The sequence below is a fragment of the Saimiri boliviensis genome, chromosome 9 (genome assembly GCF_048565385.1).
Source record: "Saimiri boliviensis isolate mSaiBol1 chromosome 9, mSaiBol1.pri, whole genome shotgun sequence".
NCBI lineage: Eukaryota > Metazoa > Chordata > Mammalia > Primates > Cebidae > Saimiri > Saimiri boliviensis.
Window position 1 is genome coordinate 100,660,682 of NC_133457.1, and position 22,155 is coordinate 100,682,836.

General features: G+C 44.8%; 1 protein-coding gene and 1 long non-coding RNA gene across 14 annotated transcripts in view; one reads left to right on the top strand and one right to left on the bottom strand.

Annotated features, from left to right (window-relative positions):
* DLGAP4 (DLG associated protein 4) overlaps positions 1 to 22,155 on the top strand; it is a 224,318-nt gene that overhangs the window by 200,081 nt on the left and 2,082 nt on the right. For all 9 annotated transcript variants that reach the window (XM_039479562.2, XM_074406485.1, XM_039479560.2 and 6 more), the window contains 2 exons: positions 20,444 to 20,535; positions 21,477 to 21,632. In XM_039479562.2, the coding sequence (XP_039335496.1) occupies positions 20,444 to 20,535; positions 21,477 to 21,632 (248 nt within the window). The remainder of the gene's footprint in view (positions 1 to 20,443; positions 20,536 to 21,476; positions 21,633 to 22,155) is intronic.
* LOC104652021 (uncharacterized) overlaps positions 981 to 22,155 on the bottom strand; it is a 107,230-nt gene continuing 86,055 nt past the window's right edge. For 4 of the 5 annotated variants that reach the window (XR_012519346.1, XR_012519348.1, XR_012519347.1 and 1 more), the window contains one exon: positions 981 to 21,845. This is a non-coding gene — a long non-coding RNA (uncharacterized LOC104652021). The remainder of the gene's footprint in view (positions 21,846 to 22,155) is intronic. The other variant, XR_745378.3, reaches the window with a different exon arrangement.

Consider the following 22,155-nt stretch of genomic DNA (forward strand, 5'->3'; position numbering starts at 1 on the left):
TTTGGGAGGCCAAGGCAGGCGGAGCACTAGGTTGGGAGTTTGAGACCAGCCTGGCCAACACAGTGAAACCCTGTCTCTACTAGAAATACAAAAATTAGCTGGGCGTGGTGGCATGTCCCTGTAATCCTAGTTACTTGGGAGGCTGAGGCAGGAGAATCGCTTGAACCTGGGAGGCGGAGGTTGCACTGAGCCAAGATCACGCCACTGCACTCCAGCCTGGGTAACAGAGCTAGACTATGTCTCAAAAAATAATAATAATAAAATCATAAAATAAAAAATTAGTTGGGCATCATGGTACACACATGTAGTCCCAGTTGCTCAGGAGACTAAGGTGAGAGGATTGCTTGAGCCTGGGAGAGTAAGGCTGCAGTGAGGTATGATTGTGCCACTGCACTCCAGCCTGGGCAACAGAGTGAGATCCTGTCTCAAAAAAAAAAAAGTACTTCAAAAATCAATTTGTAGTTCTTCATATATGTGGATAGTTACACTATGCCTATTATAATATGATCAATATTTTCTACCACATTATTGCTTGTCTTTTAAAATTAATGGTGTCATCACTGTAATTTTTATTTTATAAATATGTGGTTTCAACTTTTAAGTTCAGGGGTACAAGTGTAGGCTAATCACACAGGTAAACTTGTGTCGTGGGGGCATGTACAGATTATTTCATCCCCCAGGTATTAAGCATAGTACCCATTAGTTATCCTTCCTGATCCTCTTCCTCCTACCCTCCACCCTCCACAAGGCCCAGCGTGTATTGTTCCTCTCCATGTGTTCACATGTTCTCATCATTTAACTGCCACTTAGGAGAACATGGGGTATTTGGTTTTCTGTTCTGGTGTTAGTTTGCTGAGGATAATAGCCTCCAGCTCCATCCATATCTCTGGCAAAGGACATGATCTCATTCTTTTTTAATGGCTGCATAGAGTACTCCATGGTGTATATGTACTGTAATTTTTAATTCTAATAGTTTATTCTTATTTTGTGCCCCCCCCCTTTTTTTTTTCTTGAGATGGAGTTTTGCTCGTTACCCAGGCTGGAGTGCAATGGCTCCATCTTGGCTCACTGTGACCTTCACCTCCTTGGTTCAATCAATTCTCCTGCCTCAGCCTCACAAGTAGCTGGGATTATAGGTGTGCACCACCACGCCCAGCTCATTCTTGTATTTTTAGTAGAGAAGGGTTTCACCTTGGTGGCCAGGCTGGTCTCAAACTCCTGACTTCAGGTGATCCACCCACCTCCACCTCCCAAAGTGCTGGGATTACAGGCATGAGCCACCGCACCCAGCCTCAGCTGATTCTTTTTTTTTTTTTTTTTTTTTTTTTTTTTTTTTGAGATGGAGTTTCGCTCTTGTTACCCAGTCTGGAGTGCAATGGCGCGATCTCAGCTCACTGCAACCTCCGCCTCCTGGGTTCAGGCAATTCTCCTGCCTCAACCTCCTGAGTAGCTGGGATTACAGGCACGTGCCACCATGCCCAGCTAATTTTTTGTATTTTTAGTAGAGACGGGGTTTCACCATGTTGACCAGGATGGTCTTGATCTCTCGACCTCGTGATCCACCCGCCTCGGCCTCCCAAAGTGCTGGGATTACAGACGTGAGCCACCACGCGCGGCCGTCAGCTGATTCTTAAGAACAGTTTCTGTTGTCCAACAATAGAGACTTTTTCCCCATGGTTTCAAAGTTTAGGGGGGTTTGTTTTTTCCTATTGAGGTGTTTAATCCATGAGCACTTTATATATTCTCATTTTCTTTGTTTTACAGCATTAGTTGTTTTATTTGTTTTTGAGACAGAGTCTCTCTCTGTCACCCAGGCTGGACTGTAGTGGCACGATCTTGGCTCAATGTAACTTCTGCCTCCTAGGTTCAAACATTCTCTTGCCTCAGCCTTGTGTAGCTGGGACTAAAGGCAAACACCACCAAGTGTGGCTGATTTTTATATTTTGTTAGTAGAGATAGGGTTTCACCATGTTGGCCAGGCTACTCTTGAACTCCTGACCTCAAATGCTCTGCCCACCTTGGCCTCCCAAAGTGCTAGGATTACAGTATGAGCCACCACAGCCAGCCAGAAGCCTCTTTTTTCCCTCAGTGTTAGTGATGATAGCCAGTCATAATCTTTCAGATTCCTACTTATGCAGGGGTGTGTTTCTAGGCACTGTCCTGTTCCTCTTTGGCTACTTTTGTGTTAATATAACTTCATTTATTTATTTTGTGTGAGAGTCTTGCTCTGTCACCCCATCTGAAGTGCAGTGGCATGACCTCAGCTTACTTTAACCTCTGCCTCCCAGGCTCAAGCAATTCTCCTGCTTCAGCCTTCCAAGTTGCTAGGACTATGGATGCATGCAACCACGCCCAGCTAATTTTTTTTATTTTTATTAGAGATGAGGGAGGTTTTGCCATGTTGGCCAGGCTGGTCTTCAACTCCTGACCACAGGTGACCCACCTGCCTCAGCCTCCCAAAGTGCTAGGATTACAGGTGTGAGCCACTGCACCCAGACCATACCTGGGTAATTTTTATATTTTTAGTAGAGATGAGGTTTCACAATGTTGGCCAGGCTGGTTTGGAATTCCTGACCTCAAGTGATCCGCCTGCCTCAGCCTCCCAAAGTGCTAGGATTACAGATGTGAGCCAACCGTGCTCAGCTGTTAATATAACTTTAATTACCATGACTTTGTAGCATACCTTGGTATCTAGTGGGGTGAATGCCCCTTCTTTTTTTTTTTTTTTTGAGATGGAGTTTCGCTCTTGTTAACCCAGGCTGGAGTGCAATGGCACGATCTCGGCTCACCGCAACCTCCGCCTCCTGGGTTCAGGCAATTCTCCTGCCTCAGCCTCCTGAGTAGCTGGGATTACAGGCACACACCACCATGCCCAGCTAATTTTTTGTATTTTTAGTAGAGATGGGGTTTCACCATGTTGACCAGGCTGGTCTCGATCTCTTGACCTCGTGATCCACCCGCCTCGGCCTCCCAAAGTGCTGGGATTACAGGCTTGAGCCACCGCGCCCAGCTGAATGCCCCTTCTTTATCCTTTTTGTGCAAAAAGAAAAACTATTCTTACACCTTCATTCTTCTAATACAAATTATAGAATTTGTTTATCAAGTTACTCAGACAAATTCTGTTGGGATGAAAGCTCAAAGTAGAGTGAGCTTACAGATTAATTAGGGAAGAACTGATACATGTAAAATATTGAGTCGTCTTAGCTATAAATCAACTTTATGACTCTATTTAAGAATCCTGTTATATCTTTTTATCCAAGTTTGAGTAATTTCTCTATGGAGGTCTTGCATATTTTTTCATTTAATCTTTTGAGAAAAGGTCTCGCTGTTTCACCAAGGCTGGAGCACAATGGCATAATCTTGGCTCATTCCAGCCTCAACCTCCTGGGGTCAGGTGATCCTCCTGCCTCAGCCTTCCAAGTAGCTGAGGCTACAGGTGTGTGCCACCATGCCCAGCTAACTTTGAGATTTTTTTTGTAGAGATGGGGTCTGTGTTGTCCAGCTGGTCTTGAACTCCTGTGCTCAAGCAGCCCTCCTGCCTTAGCCCCCCAAAGTGCTGGGATTACATGCATGAGCCATTGCACCTGGCCTTTTGCATATTTTTATTAGATTTATTCCTTGGTACTTTCTAGTAGCTTTTGTTGAGTTTTGTGAAATTGATCATTTAAAAAATATTTGCATATTCTAATTAGTCACAACTAGTAGACAGAAAAGTTTGATCCTTGTATGTTGATCTTGTGTTCAGCAACCAAGAGAATCCAACATGGTTCTTTTGGATTTGCATGATAAACATTATATCGTTTGCTAAGAATGCCAATTTTGTGTGTCTCTCATCTCACTGATATCTTGTCCAACTGTATGGCAAGGTGCTTTGGGACAGTGTGGAATAATAGGTCTGTATCTCTAGCTTGGGCCTGACCATCATTACTTGGTGAATATTTATTGAATACCTATCATATGCCAGGTACTGTTGTAGCTTCTGGGGATGCAGCAGTGAACGAAACAAAGTCCCTCCCCTCATGGGAAGAGATAAAAAATAACCAAATGTGGTAAGCAATAACCAGTTGAGCACTAACAACCAGGAAGGGTGAGAGCAGTATAATGTGTGCCGCACAGGCAGGGGCAGTGTTGCTGTTGCGTCGAGGGTGGTTAGGGTCCCTGGCCAGGTAACTTTGGAGAAGAAACCTGAAGAGAGGGAGAGAGATCTCTCTAGAGATCTGGGAAGGAGAACCTAACTGTGATGGGCAAGTGCTTGACATGTTCAAGGCTGAGGGGAGCCACCAGTAGCTGGAGCCATGAGCCAGAGGAGAGAGATTGGGGATGAAGTCAGAGTGGGGGCGCCCTAGATCACAGGGAGTCTCAGAGGCCTTGTGTTTTTTGGGGTTTTTTTGGAGGGGCGGAGGGGGAGACGGGGTCTCACCCAGGCTGGAATGTAGCAGCAGTTTTGGCTAACTGAGACCTCCACCTCCCAGGCTCACATCCTCCCACCTCAGCCTCCCAAGTAGCTGGGAGCACAGGCCCACCACCACACCCGGCTGGGAGTTTCACCATTTTGCCCAGGCTGGTCTTGAACTGAGCTCAAGTGATCTGCCCATCAGAGGCCATTACTAAAGGCTTGGTTTTACTCCAGTAAGAGCTCATTGGAGAGTTTTGAGTGCTGCAACTTGACATACTTTTTTAAAGAATTAATCTGGCTTCTCTATTCAAATGAGACCCTCCATGTACCTTCCACTGGCACACAAATTGAAGCTGGGAGATGAGTTAGGATTTAACAATCTGGGTGAGAAAGACTTTAATGGAGGAATCAGATTGTGGATATATTTTGAAGATGGAACAGGATTTCCCAACAGATTAGATATGGGGTAAGAGTAAGGGAGCCAAGGCCGGGCGCGGTGGCTCAAGCCTGTAATCCTAGCACTTTAGGAGGCCGAGACGGGTGGATCACAAGGTCAAGAGATCTAGACCATCCTGGTCAACATGGTGAAACCCCGTCTCTACTGAAAAATACAAAAAATTAACTGGGTGTGGTGGCGCGTGCCTGTAATCCCAGCTACTCAGGAGGCTGAGGCGGGATAATTGCCTAAACCCAGGAGGCGGAGGTTGCGGTGAGCCGAGATCGCGCCATTGCACTCCAGCCTGGGTAACCAGAGCGAAACTCCATCTAAAAAAAAAAAAAAAAGTAAGGGAGCCAAACACGGTTTGGAGTCTGAAGAAGAGGAGGGCGTCGCCACTGAAATGGGGAAAGCTATAGGAAGTGTCGATATGGGGGGAAAGTCAGTTGTTGAGTTTTGAATATGTTAAACTTGATATGCTTTGTTAGACATCAGAATAGAGAAGTCAAGCAGGCAGTTGGATGAGTCTGGGGATAGGTCCAGTATGAAGATTATATTTGGGAGTCACCAGAGTATAGATTAAGATTAATGAGATGACAATGCCTAATGAGTAGAGAAGACAAGCAGCCTCAGGACTGAGCCCAGAGATATGAATACTCAGTGGTGGGAAGGGAGAAATAAACAGCAAGATCAAAGGAAGAACAATTGGAAGCCACCTGAACAATGTTCCCAAGGAGAGGAACCACTGTGCCAGAGGCAGCTGATGGACTCACCAAGCCAGATGTAGAAAGGCAGAGGTCATTAGATACCTAGAGGGCCATTTTCGTGGAATGGTGATGGCAGAAGCATAGGTCAGGCAGCCTGATAGGAGGAGAATTAAGAGAAAACAGGAGAGTAATTGGAGACCACATGGATGGATCTTCCTGTAAAAGGAAGCAGAGAAATGGAGGGTTGTAGGGTCAAAGGAGACAGCTGTTTCATTGTTGTTGTTTTGAGGTAGGGTCCCACTGTCACCCAGGCTGGAGTGCAGTGGGTGCAGTCTCAGCTGACTGCAGCCTTGACCTCCTGAGCTCTGTTGCTCCTCCCACCTCAGCCTCCTAAGTGGCTGAGAACAGAGGGGCGCACCACCACACCCAGCTAATTCAAAATTTTTTTTGTAGAAATGCAATCTCGCTTTGTCTAGGCTGCTCTCAAACTCCTGGGTTTAAACAGTATCCCCCCACCTCAGCCTCCCAAAGTGCTAGGATTACGGCATGAGCTACTTTGCCTTGCCTTGTTTTGTTGTTTTAATGCAGCAGTATAAGCATGTTTATAAGTTGTTGAGAATGACCTTGTTAGAGAAAGGGAGCTTATTATGCTGGAGAGAAAAGGGGCAACTGTTAAGGTTGTCCTTAGGTGAGAAGGAATCAAGTTAGTTCCCAAGTAGAGACAGAACAGATAGCTTCTCCACAGGGACAGGATGAAGGCCATGTCTGAGGAGAGGCGAGGTGAAGTACACGGGAGCAGAGTCATCACCTCAGGGCGAGGAAGTGGGGAGGACGCATAGGACATCTGTGGAGAGCAGATATGAAACTGGCATGTAGACGAGAGGAGGACCACCAGTCACTGCAAGGTCCACTGAGATTAGCTCTGAAAGCAGAACTGGAATAGGGGAGGGGGTGCGTCCATCCAAAAGATGAGCTTGTGTTTATTGTTTTCTATTCACTGCATTATGTCTGTATCACACCACTTTCTATAAAAATGGTTTGTCCATTTCTCCTTAAAATTCTGTCAGCTTTTGCTTTATATATTTTGAAGTTACTGGATGCATCAGGTTTAGAATGGTAATATTCCTGGTGACTGTTCACTGATGCATTCTGTTTTTCAGAATCTACGTTTGCATTTGCCTGAGAGGCATCTTACATGTATTATGACTATTGCAGTGGCAGCCTGCCTTTGATTAGTGTTTGTCTGGTATATCTCTTTCCATCCATTTACTTTTAAGCTTTTTAAGCTTTCACTGTCCTTATTGTCTCTCATAATCAGCATATACCTGGGTTTTATGTTTTATCCAGTTTCCTGATTTTTATTTTAGAAACAGGTAATATTCATTTGTACAAGGTGATTTCTATATATTTAGGTTTATTCTTACCATGTTATTTTTGGGGGATTTGTGTTTTCTAATGTATTTAAGTAGAGATGGGGGTCTCACTATGTTGCCCAGGCTGGTCTCAAACTCCCAGCCTTAAGCAATCCTCCCACTTGGGCCTCCCAAAATGTTGAGATAACAGGCGTGAGCCATTGTACCCAGCCTCATTTTTTGAGGTGTCTTTTTTCCTCTTTCTTCCCTTCTTTTGGATTAACTCCTCTCCCCATTCCTTTTACAAATCCTTACTAATTTTGAGGCTGCATTAATTGGGATTACATTTGCCTATAAATAACCCTAAAAACTTTCTTAAAAGTGATTTAAACAAGACTGTTTATTTCATTCTCAAGAACGTCTGAGACAGTGATGCTGGAGCCCCAGGGTTTTTTTTTGTTTTTTTTTTTTCTTTACCATTTGATGCCATTAATTGGCTTCCATTGATAAGATCCTCTCATCTGTCAGAGTGCTGCCAGACCCCAGCATCCTAAGTGCATTCCAGCCAGCAAAAGGAACCAATAGCAAAGGAGAGCAAGCTGGCTCACCCACTGCTTCTGCTTCCACCCCTTTGGCCAGAATTTAGACATAAAACTATGCATATCTTGCTGCAGGGGAGTCTATGAAATGCTTGATTCCAGGCTATGTGCCCAGTAAAAATAAAAGGTCCACACAGATCACTTGTTTTCAGAAGCCTGTGCTGTGCTTAGAAGACAGTGTGCACATTATAGAGAGTTGGCTTAATGCTAACAACAGAAGTCCTTATTCCAATCCTGATCCTAGCATATCTTTTTGTAGGATTCTAGTATTTTGCATACCATGCCTCAGAGTTATAATTTGACAGTACTAGCTGGGCATGATGGCTCATGCCTGTAATTCCAGCACTTTGGGAGGCCAAGGTGGGTGGATTGTGTGAGCTCAGAAGTCCGAGACCAGCCTGGGCAACACAGTGAAACCCCATCTCTACTAAAATACAAAAAAATTAGCCTGGCATGGGAGCATGCACCTATAATCCCAGCTACTCAGGAGGCTGAGGCAGGAGAATCGCTTGAACTGAGGAGGCGGAGGTTGCAGTGAGCCAAGAGACCGCACCATTGCATTCCAGCCTGCGCAACAGAGCGAGACTGTTTCAGGAAAAAAAAAATTGACGGTATTTTGTCCTGGGAAATTCACACTATGCCTAAAGGTTTGCTGTGTTTTCATTTCCTCTAAATAAAGTTACTATTTGACATGAAGGAAAAATAAAAGTTCTGTGTATGGCTGGGTGTGGTGGCTTATGCCTGTAGTCCCAGCACTTTGGGAAGCTGAGGCAGGTGGATCACTTGATCCCAAAAGTTTGAGACCAGCCTGGGCAACATGATGAAACCCCATGAAACACCACACGAAACACCCCACACAAAACACCACACCTGGCTAATTTTGTATTTTTGTATCTTTATAAAAAATACAAAAAGCCGGGCGCGGTGGCTCAAGCCTGTAATCCCAGCACTTTGGGAGGCCGAGGCGGGCGGATCACGAGGTCAAGAGATTGAGACCATCCTGGGCAACATGGTGAAACCCCGTCTCTACTAAAAATACAAAAAAATCAACTGGGCATGGAGGTGCGTGCCTGTAATCCCAGCTACTCAGGAGGCTGAGGCAGGAGAATTGCCTGAACCAGGAGGCGGAGGTTGCGGTGAGCCAAGATTGCGCCATTGCACTCCAGCCTGGGTAACAAGAGCGAAACTCCGTCTCAAAAAAAAAAACAAACAAAAAATACAAAAAAAACTTATCCAGGCATGGTGGTGTGCACTTGTAGTACTCAAGAGATCAAGGTGAGAGGATTGCTTGATCCTGGAGGTAGAGGTTGGAGTGAGCCAAGACTGTGCAACTACACTGCAGCCTGGGCGACAGAGCAAGACCCTGTCTCAAAAATAAAAAGGTTCCATTTCTGAGGGGGAAGTAGAAAACATATTGGGGACAGCTAGCCATATCTGCCCCAGAAATCACTGTATTTATATGCTTTCTAATCCATGTTGAAAGGGAAAAAACAGGCTAGGTGTGACAGTTCACACCTGTAATCCCAGCACTTCGGGAAGCTGAGGCAGGAGGATTGCTTGAAGCCAGGAGTTTGAGACCAGCCTGGGCATCATAAGGAGACCTCCATCTCTACCAAAAAAAATTTTTCAGACCAAATCTCCCTCTGTCACCTAGTCTGGAATGCAGTGACATGAACACTGCTTCACTGAAGCCTCAACCTCCTGTGTTAAAACAGTGCTCCTGCCTCAGCTTCCCCAGTAGCTGGGATGAGAGATGAGATGCACACCACCACATCCAGCCTTTTTTTTTTTTTTAATTTTTTTTTGAGACAGAGTCTCCAACTGTAGTGCAGTGGCGTGATCTCGACTCACTTCAATCCCCGCCTCCTGGGTTCAAGCAATTCTCCTGCCTCAGCCTCTCAGTTAGCTGGGACTACAGGTGTGCACCACGACGCCCAGATAATTTTTTTGTATTTTTAGTAGAGATGGAGTTTCACCATCTTGGCTAGGATGGTCTTGATCTGACCTTGTGATCTGCCCACCTAGGCCTCCCAAAGTGCTGGAATTATAGGCATGAGCCACCGTGCCTGGCCAATTTTTTAAATTTTCTGTAGAGACAGGGTTTCACCATATTGCTCCTCAGGTCTCAAACTCCTTGGCTCAAGCAATCCACCTACCTCAGCCTTCCAAAGTTGCTGGGATTATAGGAGTTAACCTAGCAGTGAGCCCTGCCTGGAAGTGTTTAAATTTCATTTCAGATGGTTCATTGCTAGTGTAACAGAAATACAGTTGATTTTTGTATACTGATCTTGTATGTTGCAACCTTACTACACTTACTTATTGTCTAATATTTCTTGTGGATTCCTTAGGATTTTATATATACAAGATCATGTCATCTGAGAATAGAGATCATTTTACTTTTTTTTTTTTTTAATATAGATTGCTTTTATTTGATATTTTCCCAAATGGCCCTGGCTGCAGTATAATATTGAATAGAAGTACAAGGACAGACTCCTTATTTTTATCTTAGTCCACTCTTAGGGGAAATAATTTGGTCTTTCATCATTAAGTAGGGTGCCAGCTGTGGATTATTATGAACATATTAAATTGTGTCTCATGGTACACATATACAAGGGTTTTCTAAGGTATGTACTGGGATTGGAAATGCTTGTCATAGGATATTTGTTCATATTTATGAGAAATGCCAAAGTGTTCTCCAAAGTGATTATACCAAATAATATTCCCTTCAACACTGCATGAAAGAACTAAATGTTCTATATCTTTGCTAACCTTTATAATATACTCTCCAGATTAAGAAAATTATTGAATATTCTTTTTTTACTGTGTCCACTTAGTCATATGGTTTTTATTTTTTAATGTAAAAATATGAATTTTATTAATCGATTTTGCTCCTTTCTGCCTTTCTTTGTGAATTAAGTGTTTCTTTCCACTTTTCTCATGTGAACTTAGGAAATTCTTTTAGTTGTCACTCTAAAAAGAGATTATAACCTGCATCTTGACTTTATGAACTACCTTTATGACTTCCGAGACTGGAAAGGGCGACCTTAGAACACTTCATTCCATTTGTTTCCCCTCCTGATTTTGTACTACTGCTATACTATTTTAGATCTAGATACATTCTTTTTTTTTTTTTTTTTGAGACAGAGTCTCGCTCTGTCACCAGGCTGAAGCACAGTGGCGCAATCTCAGCTCACTGCAACCTCTGCCTTCCGGGTTCAAGCGATTCTCCTGCCCCAGCCTCCCGAGTAGCTGGGACTACAGGTGCATGCCACCACACCGGCTATTTTTTTGTATTTTTAGTAGAGACATAGTTTCACCGTGTTAGCCAGGATGGTCTTGAACTCCAACCTCAGGATCCACCCGCCTCAGCCTCCTAAAGTGCTGGAATTACAGGCGTGAGTCACCACACCCAGCCAGATCTACATATATTCTAAATGCTGTAAGACATTGTTTTATACAATCAGTATTTACTTATCTTTACCCATATGTTTACCCATTTTGTTACTTTTCTTTGTTTTCTTTTCTTTTTTTTTTTTTTGAGACGGAGTTTCGCTCTTGTTACCCAGGCTGGAGTGCAATGGCACGATCTCGGCTCACCGCAACCTCCGCCTCCTGGGTTCAGGCAATTCTCCTGCCTCAGCCTCCTGAGTAGCTGGGATTACAGGCACGCACCACCATGCCCAGCTAATTTTTTGTATTTTTAGTAGAGACAGGGTTTCACCATGTTGACCAGGATGGTCTCGATCTCTTGACCTCATGATCCACCCGCCTCAGCCTCCCAAAGTGCTGGGATTACAGGCTTGAGCCACCGTGCCCGGCTTCTTTGTTTTCTTAAACATTTCACTATCCACCTGGATCCACATTACTTTTCACTTATTTCTGTATATCATTGCTTCTACCTACAATTGTTTTCCTTCTGTCCAAAGAACTCCTTTTAGTATTGTCTAATGCTATTTTACTTTTTTTTTTTTTTTTGGATATACCCTTGCTCTGTCGCTCATGCTGGAGGGCAGTGGCGTAATCTCAGCCCGCTGCAACCTCCACCTCCCAGGTTCAAGCAATTCTCATGCTTCGGCCTCCCAGGTAGCTGGGATTACAGATGCCCTCACCAAGCCTGGCTGATTTTTGTATTTTATGTAGAGATGGGGTTTCAGCATAATGGCTAGGCTGGTCTCAAACTCCTGGCCTCAAATGATCTGCCCACCCTGACCTCCCGAAGTGCTGGGATTACAGGTGTGAGCCATCGCACCTGATCTTTTAAATGTCTTGTCTTTTTTTTAAGACACAGGGTCTCATTCTGTCACCCAGGCTCCACTGCAGTGGTACAATCATACCTCACTGCAGCCTCAACCTCCTGGACTAAAGCAGTCTGAGTAGCTAAACTATAGGCACACACCACCACACCTGCCCTGATTTTTTTCTTTTTTGTAGATACGGCTTCTTGTGGTTGGGCACAGTAGCTCATGCCTGTAATCCCAGCACTTTGGGAGGTTGAGGTGGGTGGATCACCTGAGGTCAGGAGTTCAATACGAGCCTGGCCAACATGGTGAAACCTTATCTCTACTAAAATATAAAAATTAGCCAGATGTGATGGCACATTCCTGTTTATCCCAGCTACTCCGGAGGCTGAGGCAGGAGAAACACTTGAACCCAGAAGATGGAGATTGTGGTGAGCCAGTACTATAGCCTGGGTGACAGAGTGAGACTGTCTCAAAAAAAAAAAAAAAAAAAAAAGAGAGAGAGAGAGATGGAGTCTTGTTATGTTGCCCAGAATGGTCTGAACTAACCCCTGAACTCAAACTCAGGCAGTTTCAGATATTCTCTCCACAGATGTCCTATGTGTCCTCCCTACCTCCTTGCCCTGAGGTGATGACTCTGCTCCCACCTGCCTCACCTCACCTCTCCTGTTCTGTCCCTGGGAGAAGCTATCTGTCTCTACTTGGGCACTAATTGGATTCCTTCTCACCTAAGGACAACCCTAATAGTTGTCCCATTTCTCTCCAGCATACTAAGCTCCCTTTCTCTGACAAGGTCATTCTCAACAACATATAAACATGCTTATACTGCTTCATTAAAAAAAAAAAAAAGGCATGGCACAATGGCTCATGCCTGTAATAGTAGCACTTCTGGAGGCCGAGGTTGGGGGACTGTTTAAACCCAGGAGTTTGAGAGCAGCCTAGGCAACAAAAGCGAGATTGCATCTCTATAAAAAATTTTTTTGAATTAGCTGAGTATGGTGGTGCACTCCTGTGGTCTCAAAATCTTTGGCTTTAAGCGATCTTCCCACCTCAGCCTCTCAAAGTGCTGAGATTTAGACCGTGCCAGGCCTAAAGATGTCTGATCGTCTTCTAATTTCCAGCCTTTCTGTTGAAAAGTAAGCTGTCAGTCTTCCTGTTGCCCTTCTGAAGACTAATTTTATCCCTTCTATCTGCTTTTAAGATTTTCTCCTTGGGTTTGAGTTTTACCAGTTTTACTATGACAGCTAGGTATGATTTTCCTTTTATTTTTCCTGCTTGATATTCACAGGGCTTCTTGAATCTTGAACTGTAATCTTTCATGAGAAGGTTCAAGATACAATCTTGAACTATATCTTTCATGAATTTCAGAAAAGTCCTGGCCATTTCTTACTCAGGTTTCGGTTCCATTTGATTTCCTCTCTAATTGTGGACTCTAATTACATGTATGTTTGACTGACTCTTGTCTCTTTATTGTTTTATATATATATAAAATTGTGTTTTAGTTTTGGGGTGCATGTGAAGGACATGCAGGATTGTTGCATAGGTACATACATGGCAATGTGGTTTGCTGCCTTCCTCCCCATCACCTGTATCTGGCATTTCTCCGATGTTATCCCTCCCCAACTTCCCACCCCCTGCTGTCCCTCCCCTAGTTCCCCAAAACAGACCTCAGTGTGTGATGCTCCCCTCCCTGTGTCCATGTGTTCTCATTGTTCAACACCCACCTATGAAAGAGAACATGCAGTGTTTGATTTTCTGTTCCTGTGTCAGTTTGCTGAGAATGACGTTTTCAAGGTTTATCCATGTCCCTACAAAGGACATGAACTCATCATTTTTTATGGCTGCATAGTATTCCATGGTGTGTATGTGCCACATTTTCCCTGTCCAGTCTATCATCGATGGGCATTTGGGTTGGTTCTAAGTCTTTGCTATTGTAAACAGTGCTGCAGTGAACATTCGTGTGCATGTGTCCTTATAATGGAATGATTTATAATCCTTTGGATATATACCCAGTAATGGGATTGCTGGGTCAAATGGAATTTCTATTTCTAGGTCCTTGAGGAATCGCCACACTGTCTTCCACAATGGTTGAACTAATTTACACTTCCACCAACAGTGTACAACTGTTTCTATTTCTCCACATCCTCTCCAGCATCTGTTGTCTCCAGATTTTTTAATGATCGCCATTCTAACTAGCATGAGATGGTATCTCAATGTAGTTTTGATTTGCATTTCTCTAATGACTGGTGATGATGAGCATTTTTTCATATGTTTGTTGGCCTCATATATGTCTTCTTTTGAAAAGTGTTTTGTTTATATCCTTCACCCACTTTTGAATGGTCTTGTTTGTTTTTTTGTTGTAAATCTGTTTTAGTTCTTTGTAGATTCTGGGTATTAGCCCTTTGTCAGATGGGTAGATTGCAAAACTTTTTTCCCATTCTGTTGGTTGCCGATTCACTCTAATGATTGTTTCTTTTGCTGTAGAAGCTCTGGAGTTTAATTAGATCCCATTTGTCTACTTTGGCTTTTGTTGCCAATGCTTTTGGTGTTTTAGTCATGAAGTCCTTGCCTATGCCTATGTCCTGAATGTTGTCTTCTAGGGTTTTTATGGTGTTAGGTCTTATGTTTAAGTCTTTAATCCATCTGGAGTTAATTTTAGTGTAAGGTATCAGGAAGGGGTCCAGTTTCTGCTTTCTGCACATGGCTAGCCAGTTTTCCCAACACTGTTTATTAAACAGGGAATCCATTCCCCATTACTTGTTTTTGTGAGGTTTGTCAAAGATCAGATTGTAGATGTGTGGCGTTGCCTCCGAGGCCTCTGTTCTGTTCCATTGGTCTGATCTCTGTTTTGGTACCAGTACCATGCTGTTTTGATTACTGTAGCCTTGTACTATAGTTTGAAGTCAGATAGCATGATGCCTCCAGCTTTGTTCTTTTTGCTTAGAATGGACTTGGCTATGCAGGCGCTCTCTTCGTTCCATATGAAGTTTAAGGTGGTTTTTTCCAGTTCTGTGAAGAAGGTCATTCGTAGCTTGATGGGGATAGCGTTGAACCTATAAATTACTTTCGGTAGTATGGTCATTTTCACGATATTGATTCTTCCTAACCATGAGCATGGAATGGTTCGCCATCTGTGTCCTCTCTTATTTCGTTGAGCAGTGGTGAGCAGTGGTTTGTAGTTCTTGAAGAGGTGCTTTACATTCTTTGTTAGTTGTATTCCTAGGTAGTTTACTCTCTTTGTAGCAATTGTGAATGGCAGTTCGTTTTTGATTTGGCTTTCTTTAAGTCTGTTATACACGGTGTATAGGAATGCTTGTGATTTTTGCATGGGTGACAAGAACAAGACTCCATCTTGGGGAAATAAATATCTTTTTTCTGAGCACAGAGGTCCACACTGGTAATCCAAGCATTTTGGGAGGCCAAAGTGGGAGCATCATTTGAGGCTAGGAGTTACAGACCAGCCTTGGCAACATAGTGAGACCCCATCTCTATTTTAAAAAAAATAAAAAATAAAATTTTTTTTTTTGAGATGAAGTTTCATCCTGGGTTCAAGCAATTCTCCTGCCTCAGCCTCCCAAGTAGCTGGGATAACAGGGCCCCACCACCACGCCCAGCGAATTTTTGTATTTTTAGTAGAGATGGGGTTTCACCATATTGGCCAGGCTGGTCTTGAACTTCTGTCCTCAGATGATCCGCCCACCTGAGCCTCCCAAAGTGCTGGGATTCCACATTCATTCTTGAATGATACTTTCTGTGAGTGTAGAAGTATAAATTATACCTTTGTCTAAATACTTTGAGTATATTATTTTACTGTTTTCATCCATTATTATGGTTGAGAGTTTGCTGTTTAACTCATTCCTTTGGCAGCAGTTTTTTCCTCACCGTTTTTTTTTCCCCCCAGGCTTTTAAAATAACCTTTATCTTTTTTTAAGTTAATATGTAGGCCAGGTGCTGTGGCTCACACATCCCCAGCCCTTTTGGAGCCCAGGAGTTTGAGACCAACCTGGGCAACATAGTGAGATTTCATCTCTACAAGAAATACAAAGAATTAAGCCAAGCACAGTGGCTCACACCTGTAATCCCAGCACTTTGGGAGGCCAAGGTGGGTGGATCACCTGAGGTCAGGAGTTTGAGACCAGCCTGATCAACATGCTGAAACCCTGTCTCTATTAAAATACAAAAATTAGCCGGGCATGGTAGCACATGCCTGTAATCCCAGCTACTTGGGAGGCTGAGGCAGAAGAATTCTCTGAACCTGGGAGGCAGAGGTTGCAATAAGCCAAGATGGTGCCACTGACTCCAGCCTGGGCAACAGAGTGAGTCTCCGTCTCAAAAAAAAGAAAAAAAAAAAAACTGGGTGTGATGGTGCGTGTGCCTGTAGTCCCAGTTACTTGGCAGACCTCTGTAGGAGGACTGCTTGCGCCCAGGAGGTTGAGGCTGCAGTGAGCTATGATGGCGCCACTGCACTCCAGCCTGGACAACACAGCAAGAGATTTTCTCAAACACAAAACGTAAAAAGCTAAAAAGTTTAAAATGTAAAAAGTTATTATGTGCATTATAGGAACCAAACACAAGAAGAACAAAGTCATTCACAATCACAAGCAGTTTACAGTTTGACATGTTCTTCTAGGTCCTGTGTGTATTTAGACACAACATCCAATTTTATGGATTGAGATCGTACTTTCCTCTCTCTTTCACTGCCTTTTAAGAGCTTTTCTTTGTGTTACTGTAAATAAGTAAGAATTCTGCTTAGGATTCATTTGGCTTCCTGCCTCTGAGGGAATTTTTGTTTCTGGAAACAAAATTTTTTTTTTTTTTTTTTTTTTTTTTTGAGACAGAGTCTCACTCTGTCACCCAGGCTGGAGTTCAGTGGCACCATCTCAGCTCACTGCAACCTCCACCTTCCAGGTTCAAACAATTCTCCTCCCTCAGCCTCCTAACTAACTGGGATTACAGGTATGTGCCACCTCACCTGACTTATTTTTTGTAGAGATGGAGTTTTGCCATGATGCCCAGGTTGGTTCCAAACTCCTGACCTCAAGTGATCTGCCTGCCTTGGCCTTTGCCTTTAAAAGTGCTGGATTATAGGCATGAGCCACTGCATTCATAACCATCATCTCTCTGAATTTTTCTCCCATCTCTTTGTCCCCTTTTAGAACTCTGACAGATGCATGTTCTTTCTCTTCCATGTCTCTGAATCTCTTTTTAGTAGTTTTTTTTTAATACTCAGTTCCTGCTTCTGTTTCTAAAAAGGTACCCAGGTGCGGCCTTATAATTAGTAATTTTCAGGAAAGCCTCCCTTTTAATTCCACTCTAAGCCAGGCACAGGCCCCTACTGTCTACCCTGGGGGGCTCATTGTATTCCCCCCTAGCTTAATTATTCATTTAAAAAAAAAAAAAAAAAAAAAAAGGCTGGGCTCGGTGGCTAGAGCCTGTAATCCCAGCACTTTGGGAGGCGAGGTGAGCGCATCACCTGAGGTCAGGAGTTCAAAGACCAGCCTGGTCAAAATGGAGGAACCCTGTCTCTTTTTTTTTTTTTTTTGAGACAGAGTTTCGCTCTTGTTACCCAGGCTGGAGTGCAATGGCGCGATCTCAGCTCACCGCAACCTCCGCCTCCTGGGCTCAGGCAATTCTCCTGCCTCAGCCTCCTAAGTAGCTGGGATTACAGGCACGTGCCACCATGCCCAGCTAATTTTTTTTGTATTTAAAGAGACGGGGTTTCACCATGTTGACCTGGATGGTCTCGATCTCTTGACCTCGTGATCCACCCGCCTCGGTCTCCCAAAGTGCTGGGATTACAGGCTTGAGCCACCGCATACAAAATTAGCCAGGCGTGGTGCTGCATGCCTGTAATTCCAGCTACTGTGGAAGCTGAGTCAGGAAATCGCTTGAACCCAGGAGGCAGAGGTTGCAGAAAGCCAAGATTGTACAATTGAATTCCAGCCTGGGCAACGAGAGTGAAACTCGGTCTCAAAAAAAGAAAGTTGTTCTGTTGATGGGTCAGTTGAAGCATTTTGCACCTGGAGCCTTTGAGCCCTCCTCTCCCTGTAGGACTCTGCTACTCAGGAGAGTCTTCAGCAGGGTTGAATCTCTGTGTGACTTTCAGTGTGGCTTTGTTTCTATGATGGCCTGATTTTCCTCCCACTCTGGTTCCAGAGCCCCTGTTTTATCTCCTTCCATTGTTTCACTGTCTCTGCTTCGAGCTCTCTTTTACATATTCATGGATAAATGTTACAGTTTTCATCTATTCTTCCCTGGCAACAATTTCTGGTAAGTATTCATGTGCCATTTGCTGTTCCTGTAATATCTTTAACTCCTGTGTCAGCTCCCACTGATTTCTTAATGAGGCAAATTCTTCCTTGATGAGCTCTTGTAAGTAGATCATTGTGAGAGAGGGGCTACCGCTACCTCCGCCTCCTGGGTTCAGGCAATTCTCCTACCTCAGCCTCCTGAGTAGCTGGGATTACAGGCACGCGCCACCATGCTCAGCTAAGTTTTTGTATTTTTAGTAGAGACGGGGTTTCACCATGTTGACCGGGATGGTCTCGATCTCTTGACCTCATGATCCACCTGCCTCAGCCTCCCAAAGTGCTGGGATTACAGGCATGAGCCACCGTGCCTGGCCCTTTTCTTGTTTTTAAGACAGGGTCTTGCTCTGTTCACCCAGGCTGGAGGAGTGCCGTGGTGCCATCATAGCTCACCAAAGCCTTGAAACCCTGGATTCAAGTAATCCTCCCGCCTCAGCCTCCTGGATAGCTGGGACTACAGGCATTCACCACCACACCCAGCTAATTTTTAAATTTTTTCATAAAAGACAGAGTTTCACTTTGTTGCTCAGGCTGGTCTTGAACTCCTGGCTCAAGTTATTCTCCTGCCTCAGCCTTCTAAAGTTACTAGGATTATAGGTATGAGCCACCATGTCCAAGCCTCCTTTTTTTTTTTTTTTTTTTTTTTTTTTTTTTTAAATTTCAAATAAGAGATTATTCGGTGTGCTACTTTCTTTAGTTTTTGAGATGGAATCTTACTCTGCCGTCCAGGCTAGAGTGCGGTGGCATGATCTTGGCTCACTGCAACCTCTACCTCCCAGTTCAGGCAATTCTCCCATCTCAGCCTCCCAAATAGCTGGGATTCCAGGCATACGGCACCACCTGCGCCCCACCTCCACCCCCGGCTAACTTTTGTTTTTTAAGTAGAGACAGGGTTTCACTATCTTGGCCAGGCTGGTCTTGAACTCCTGAGCTCAAGTAATCCACCCACCTCAGCCTCCCAAAGAGTTGGGATTACAGGTGTAAAACACCATGCTGGGCCATGTTTTGGCTTGTTTGTTTTGTTTGCTTTTTGGTGATTTCTAAGGGGGTTAGGGATGGGTAGCGTTATCCTTATGCCAGTGCTGTTTTTCTGTAGGGCGGAGTGGGGGGGAACAAGGTCTCACTTTGTCACCCAGGCTGGAGTACAATGGTGTCATCACAGCTCACTGCAGCCTCAGCCTACCTGGTTCAAATGATCCTCCAACACAGCTGGGACTAAAGGCACATACATGCTACCACACCTGGCTAATTTTTATGTTTTCTGTAGAGATGGGCTTTCCATGTTGCTTAGGCCTCTCAAAGTGCCCGGCTGTGCCAGTAGTTTGTAATTTTTTGAGGCAGGGTCTTACTGTGTCACCGGCTAGAGTGCAGTGCCGTAGTCTAAGCTCACTGCAGCCTCTACCTCCCAGGTAGCTGGGACCACAGATGCGCACCAGCACGCCCAGCTAATTTTTTGTATTTTTGGTGGAGACCTACCACCTTCGGAAGTGCTAGGATTACAAGCATGAGCCACCATGCCAGGCTCATGCCAGCACTTTAAAACTGGATGTCGCAATACAAGATCAACCTTGTATTCCTGAGTTAGATACTACTCAATTAGGATGTTTATTTTTTACAGTTCTTCTGTTAGAGCCTATTTGCTTATACTTTAAGACGCCTACGTTTATGTTAGGATATGCCAAGAATGGATCACTTTCACTATCTGCTGTCAGCGTTCCTAAAACAAGCTGTATCATTTTCCATGTTTGTTTATTCTGAAACAGAATATATAAAAAAGGGATTTTTAATTTCTTAAAAATACTTATGAATCTAATCAGATTTTCTATTTCTTCTTTTTTTGAGATGGAGTCTCGCTCTGTTGCCCAGGCTGGAATGCAGTGGCACAGTCTCAGCTCACTGTAACCTCCACCTCCTGGGTTCAAGTGATTCTCCTGTCTCAACCTCCTGAGTAGTTAGGATTACAGGCACCTACCATTATACCCGACTGATTTTTGTATTTTGTAGAGATGGGGTTTCATCATGTTGGCTGGTCTTGAACTGACCTCAAGTGATCCGCCTAAGCCTCCCAAAGTACTGGGATTACAGGCGTGAGCCACCATGCCAGGCCTCTATTTCTTCTTAAGACCATGGTGGTAATTTATGTTTTTCTAGAAAATGTTTTACATTTATACTCAGTTTTCATATTTTTGCTGTAAAATGTCCTCAGAAAATGGGGTGGGGGGTTCGTTTTATCAATATAGTTTGCATTTTTCTCAATGAGAATGGATTAGTGTGTAGATAAAATGAGGACCCCACCATCATGAAATAATAAGTTCTACCCTAAGAGAGTATGGGGGAGATGAAAGGCATGATGCCATCCCAACAAACCCTGTGCTAAATCAGTCTGTTTCTGCCTTCTGTTTCTCAGTCTTAGGAAAGGTCCTCAGTGCTGTGGGAAGTGCCCAGCTACTGATGTCCCAGAAATTCCAGCAGTTCCGGGGCCTCTGTGAGCAAAACTTGGTGAGTGTGATTGTTCTTCTTCCACAGGAGGGCATCCAAGCTGTGGCTGCCCACCACACCCCAGGTAGATTGTGCTTGGGTGCCCGCCAGCCCCTCGAAGCCTCTGTACCTTCCTCTGTAACACAAAACAGTGTGGCTTCCCCATGGTGTTGGAAGGACAATGGCAATGTGTGTCAGTGTCTAGCACAAGAAAGGGGGCAAGGGCAGCCCTATCAGATCTCTAATACCTTTCCACGTTGAAACGGCCATGTGGATGTTGAGTCCCTTAGCCTGATTTATTTATATAAAATATGTTCTGTAGCTAAGAAGACACTCAAGGTAAGAACTAAAGAAGTACCACTGCTGGGATTGCTGGCTTGGCTTTCTCCCTCCCTCTTACCTGTTAGGAGGGCTGGCCCTGCTGAGATCAGAAGTAAAGGCCTGGGCTGTTCTGCCTGTGGGAATCTGTGCACTTCCAGCAGGAGACACTGGAGAGTGTTTGTCTCCAAGACCTGCAGAGACCTGGGGGTTGCGTTGTCATGGAACAGAGTGATACGAGGGAAACAACACAAATTCTGTGATCTTCCCACCTGGGAGTGAATCAGGCTTCTCTCGGTGTCACTGTCACACCATGGCCAAGAACTTCTGTTTCTTCCCTGTAAAACAAAAACAAATGTCTGCCTGACCTACATTAGGGGCAGGAGTACTTTCCTCACTGCAGCCCTACAGTGACCTCTAGTCCTCATGATGAGACTGTCCCCAAGGATCCCCACCACTGGGGCTGGTGCTGACCAGAACTGGCTTGATCGATTCATATAGATACTGACCAGGACACTAGACCTCAAGAGCCCCCAAGGGTAGGGTACTGGCAGGGCCAGGGGAACCATGCTTGGGTGGGGCGGGGGTGGGGGCAGGATAAGCCTCTGCTGAGCCAGCCCCACTGATCCCCTTCTGGCCCACAGAACCCTGATGCCAACCCACGCCCCACAGCCCAGGACCTGGCAGGGTTCTGGGACCTGCTACAGCTGTCCATCGAGGACATCAGCATGAAGTTCGATGAACTCTACCACCTCAAGGCCAACAGCTGGCAGCTGGTGGAGACCCCCGAGAAGAGGAAGGTGAGCATGGAGCAGTGCGGAGGGGAAGTCCAGGGACAAATTCCTGGTCGGCAATAACGCTGCCCACATCGGTCAGTGCTGCTTGGCTCCCTTCTCCGTGTGTCGTCTTTGAGCTGGGGGCTCACGTCCATCACTGCGTGGGGTCCATGCTTGGCACTTGTCCTGCATGCCGCATGCTCTAGTTGAGGCTGCCCCTGAAGCATGTGTTCTGCCCTGCATGTCCAGAAAAGGGGATCCTGGGAGAGGCACGCCCACAGCCTCAACACGTTACAACAGAGGAGGCAGCAGAATGCTCCTTTCTCCTGGGGCCCTGCTGACAGGAGTCCTGGGGTCTAGAGCCAATTCTGTGACCTTGTGGTAGCCAGCCTCTTCCCTGAGGCTTCCTTCTGCAAACCAGCAGAACCAGTGGCCCCTATTGAACTATGACCCTTCTGCCTAATCCCCTAGAATAGCCTGGGAAGTGTGACCTGGGAGTCGAAGCCCTAAATTGAAGTCTGACTGTGTGACTTGGGCTAGCTCCTGC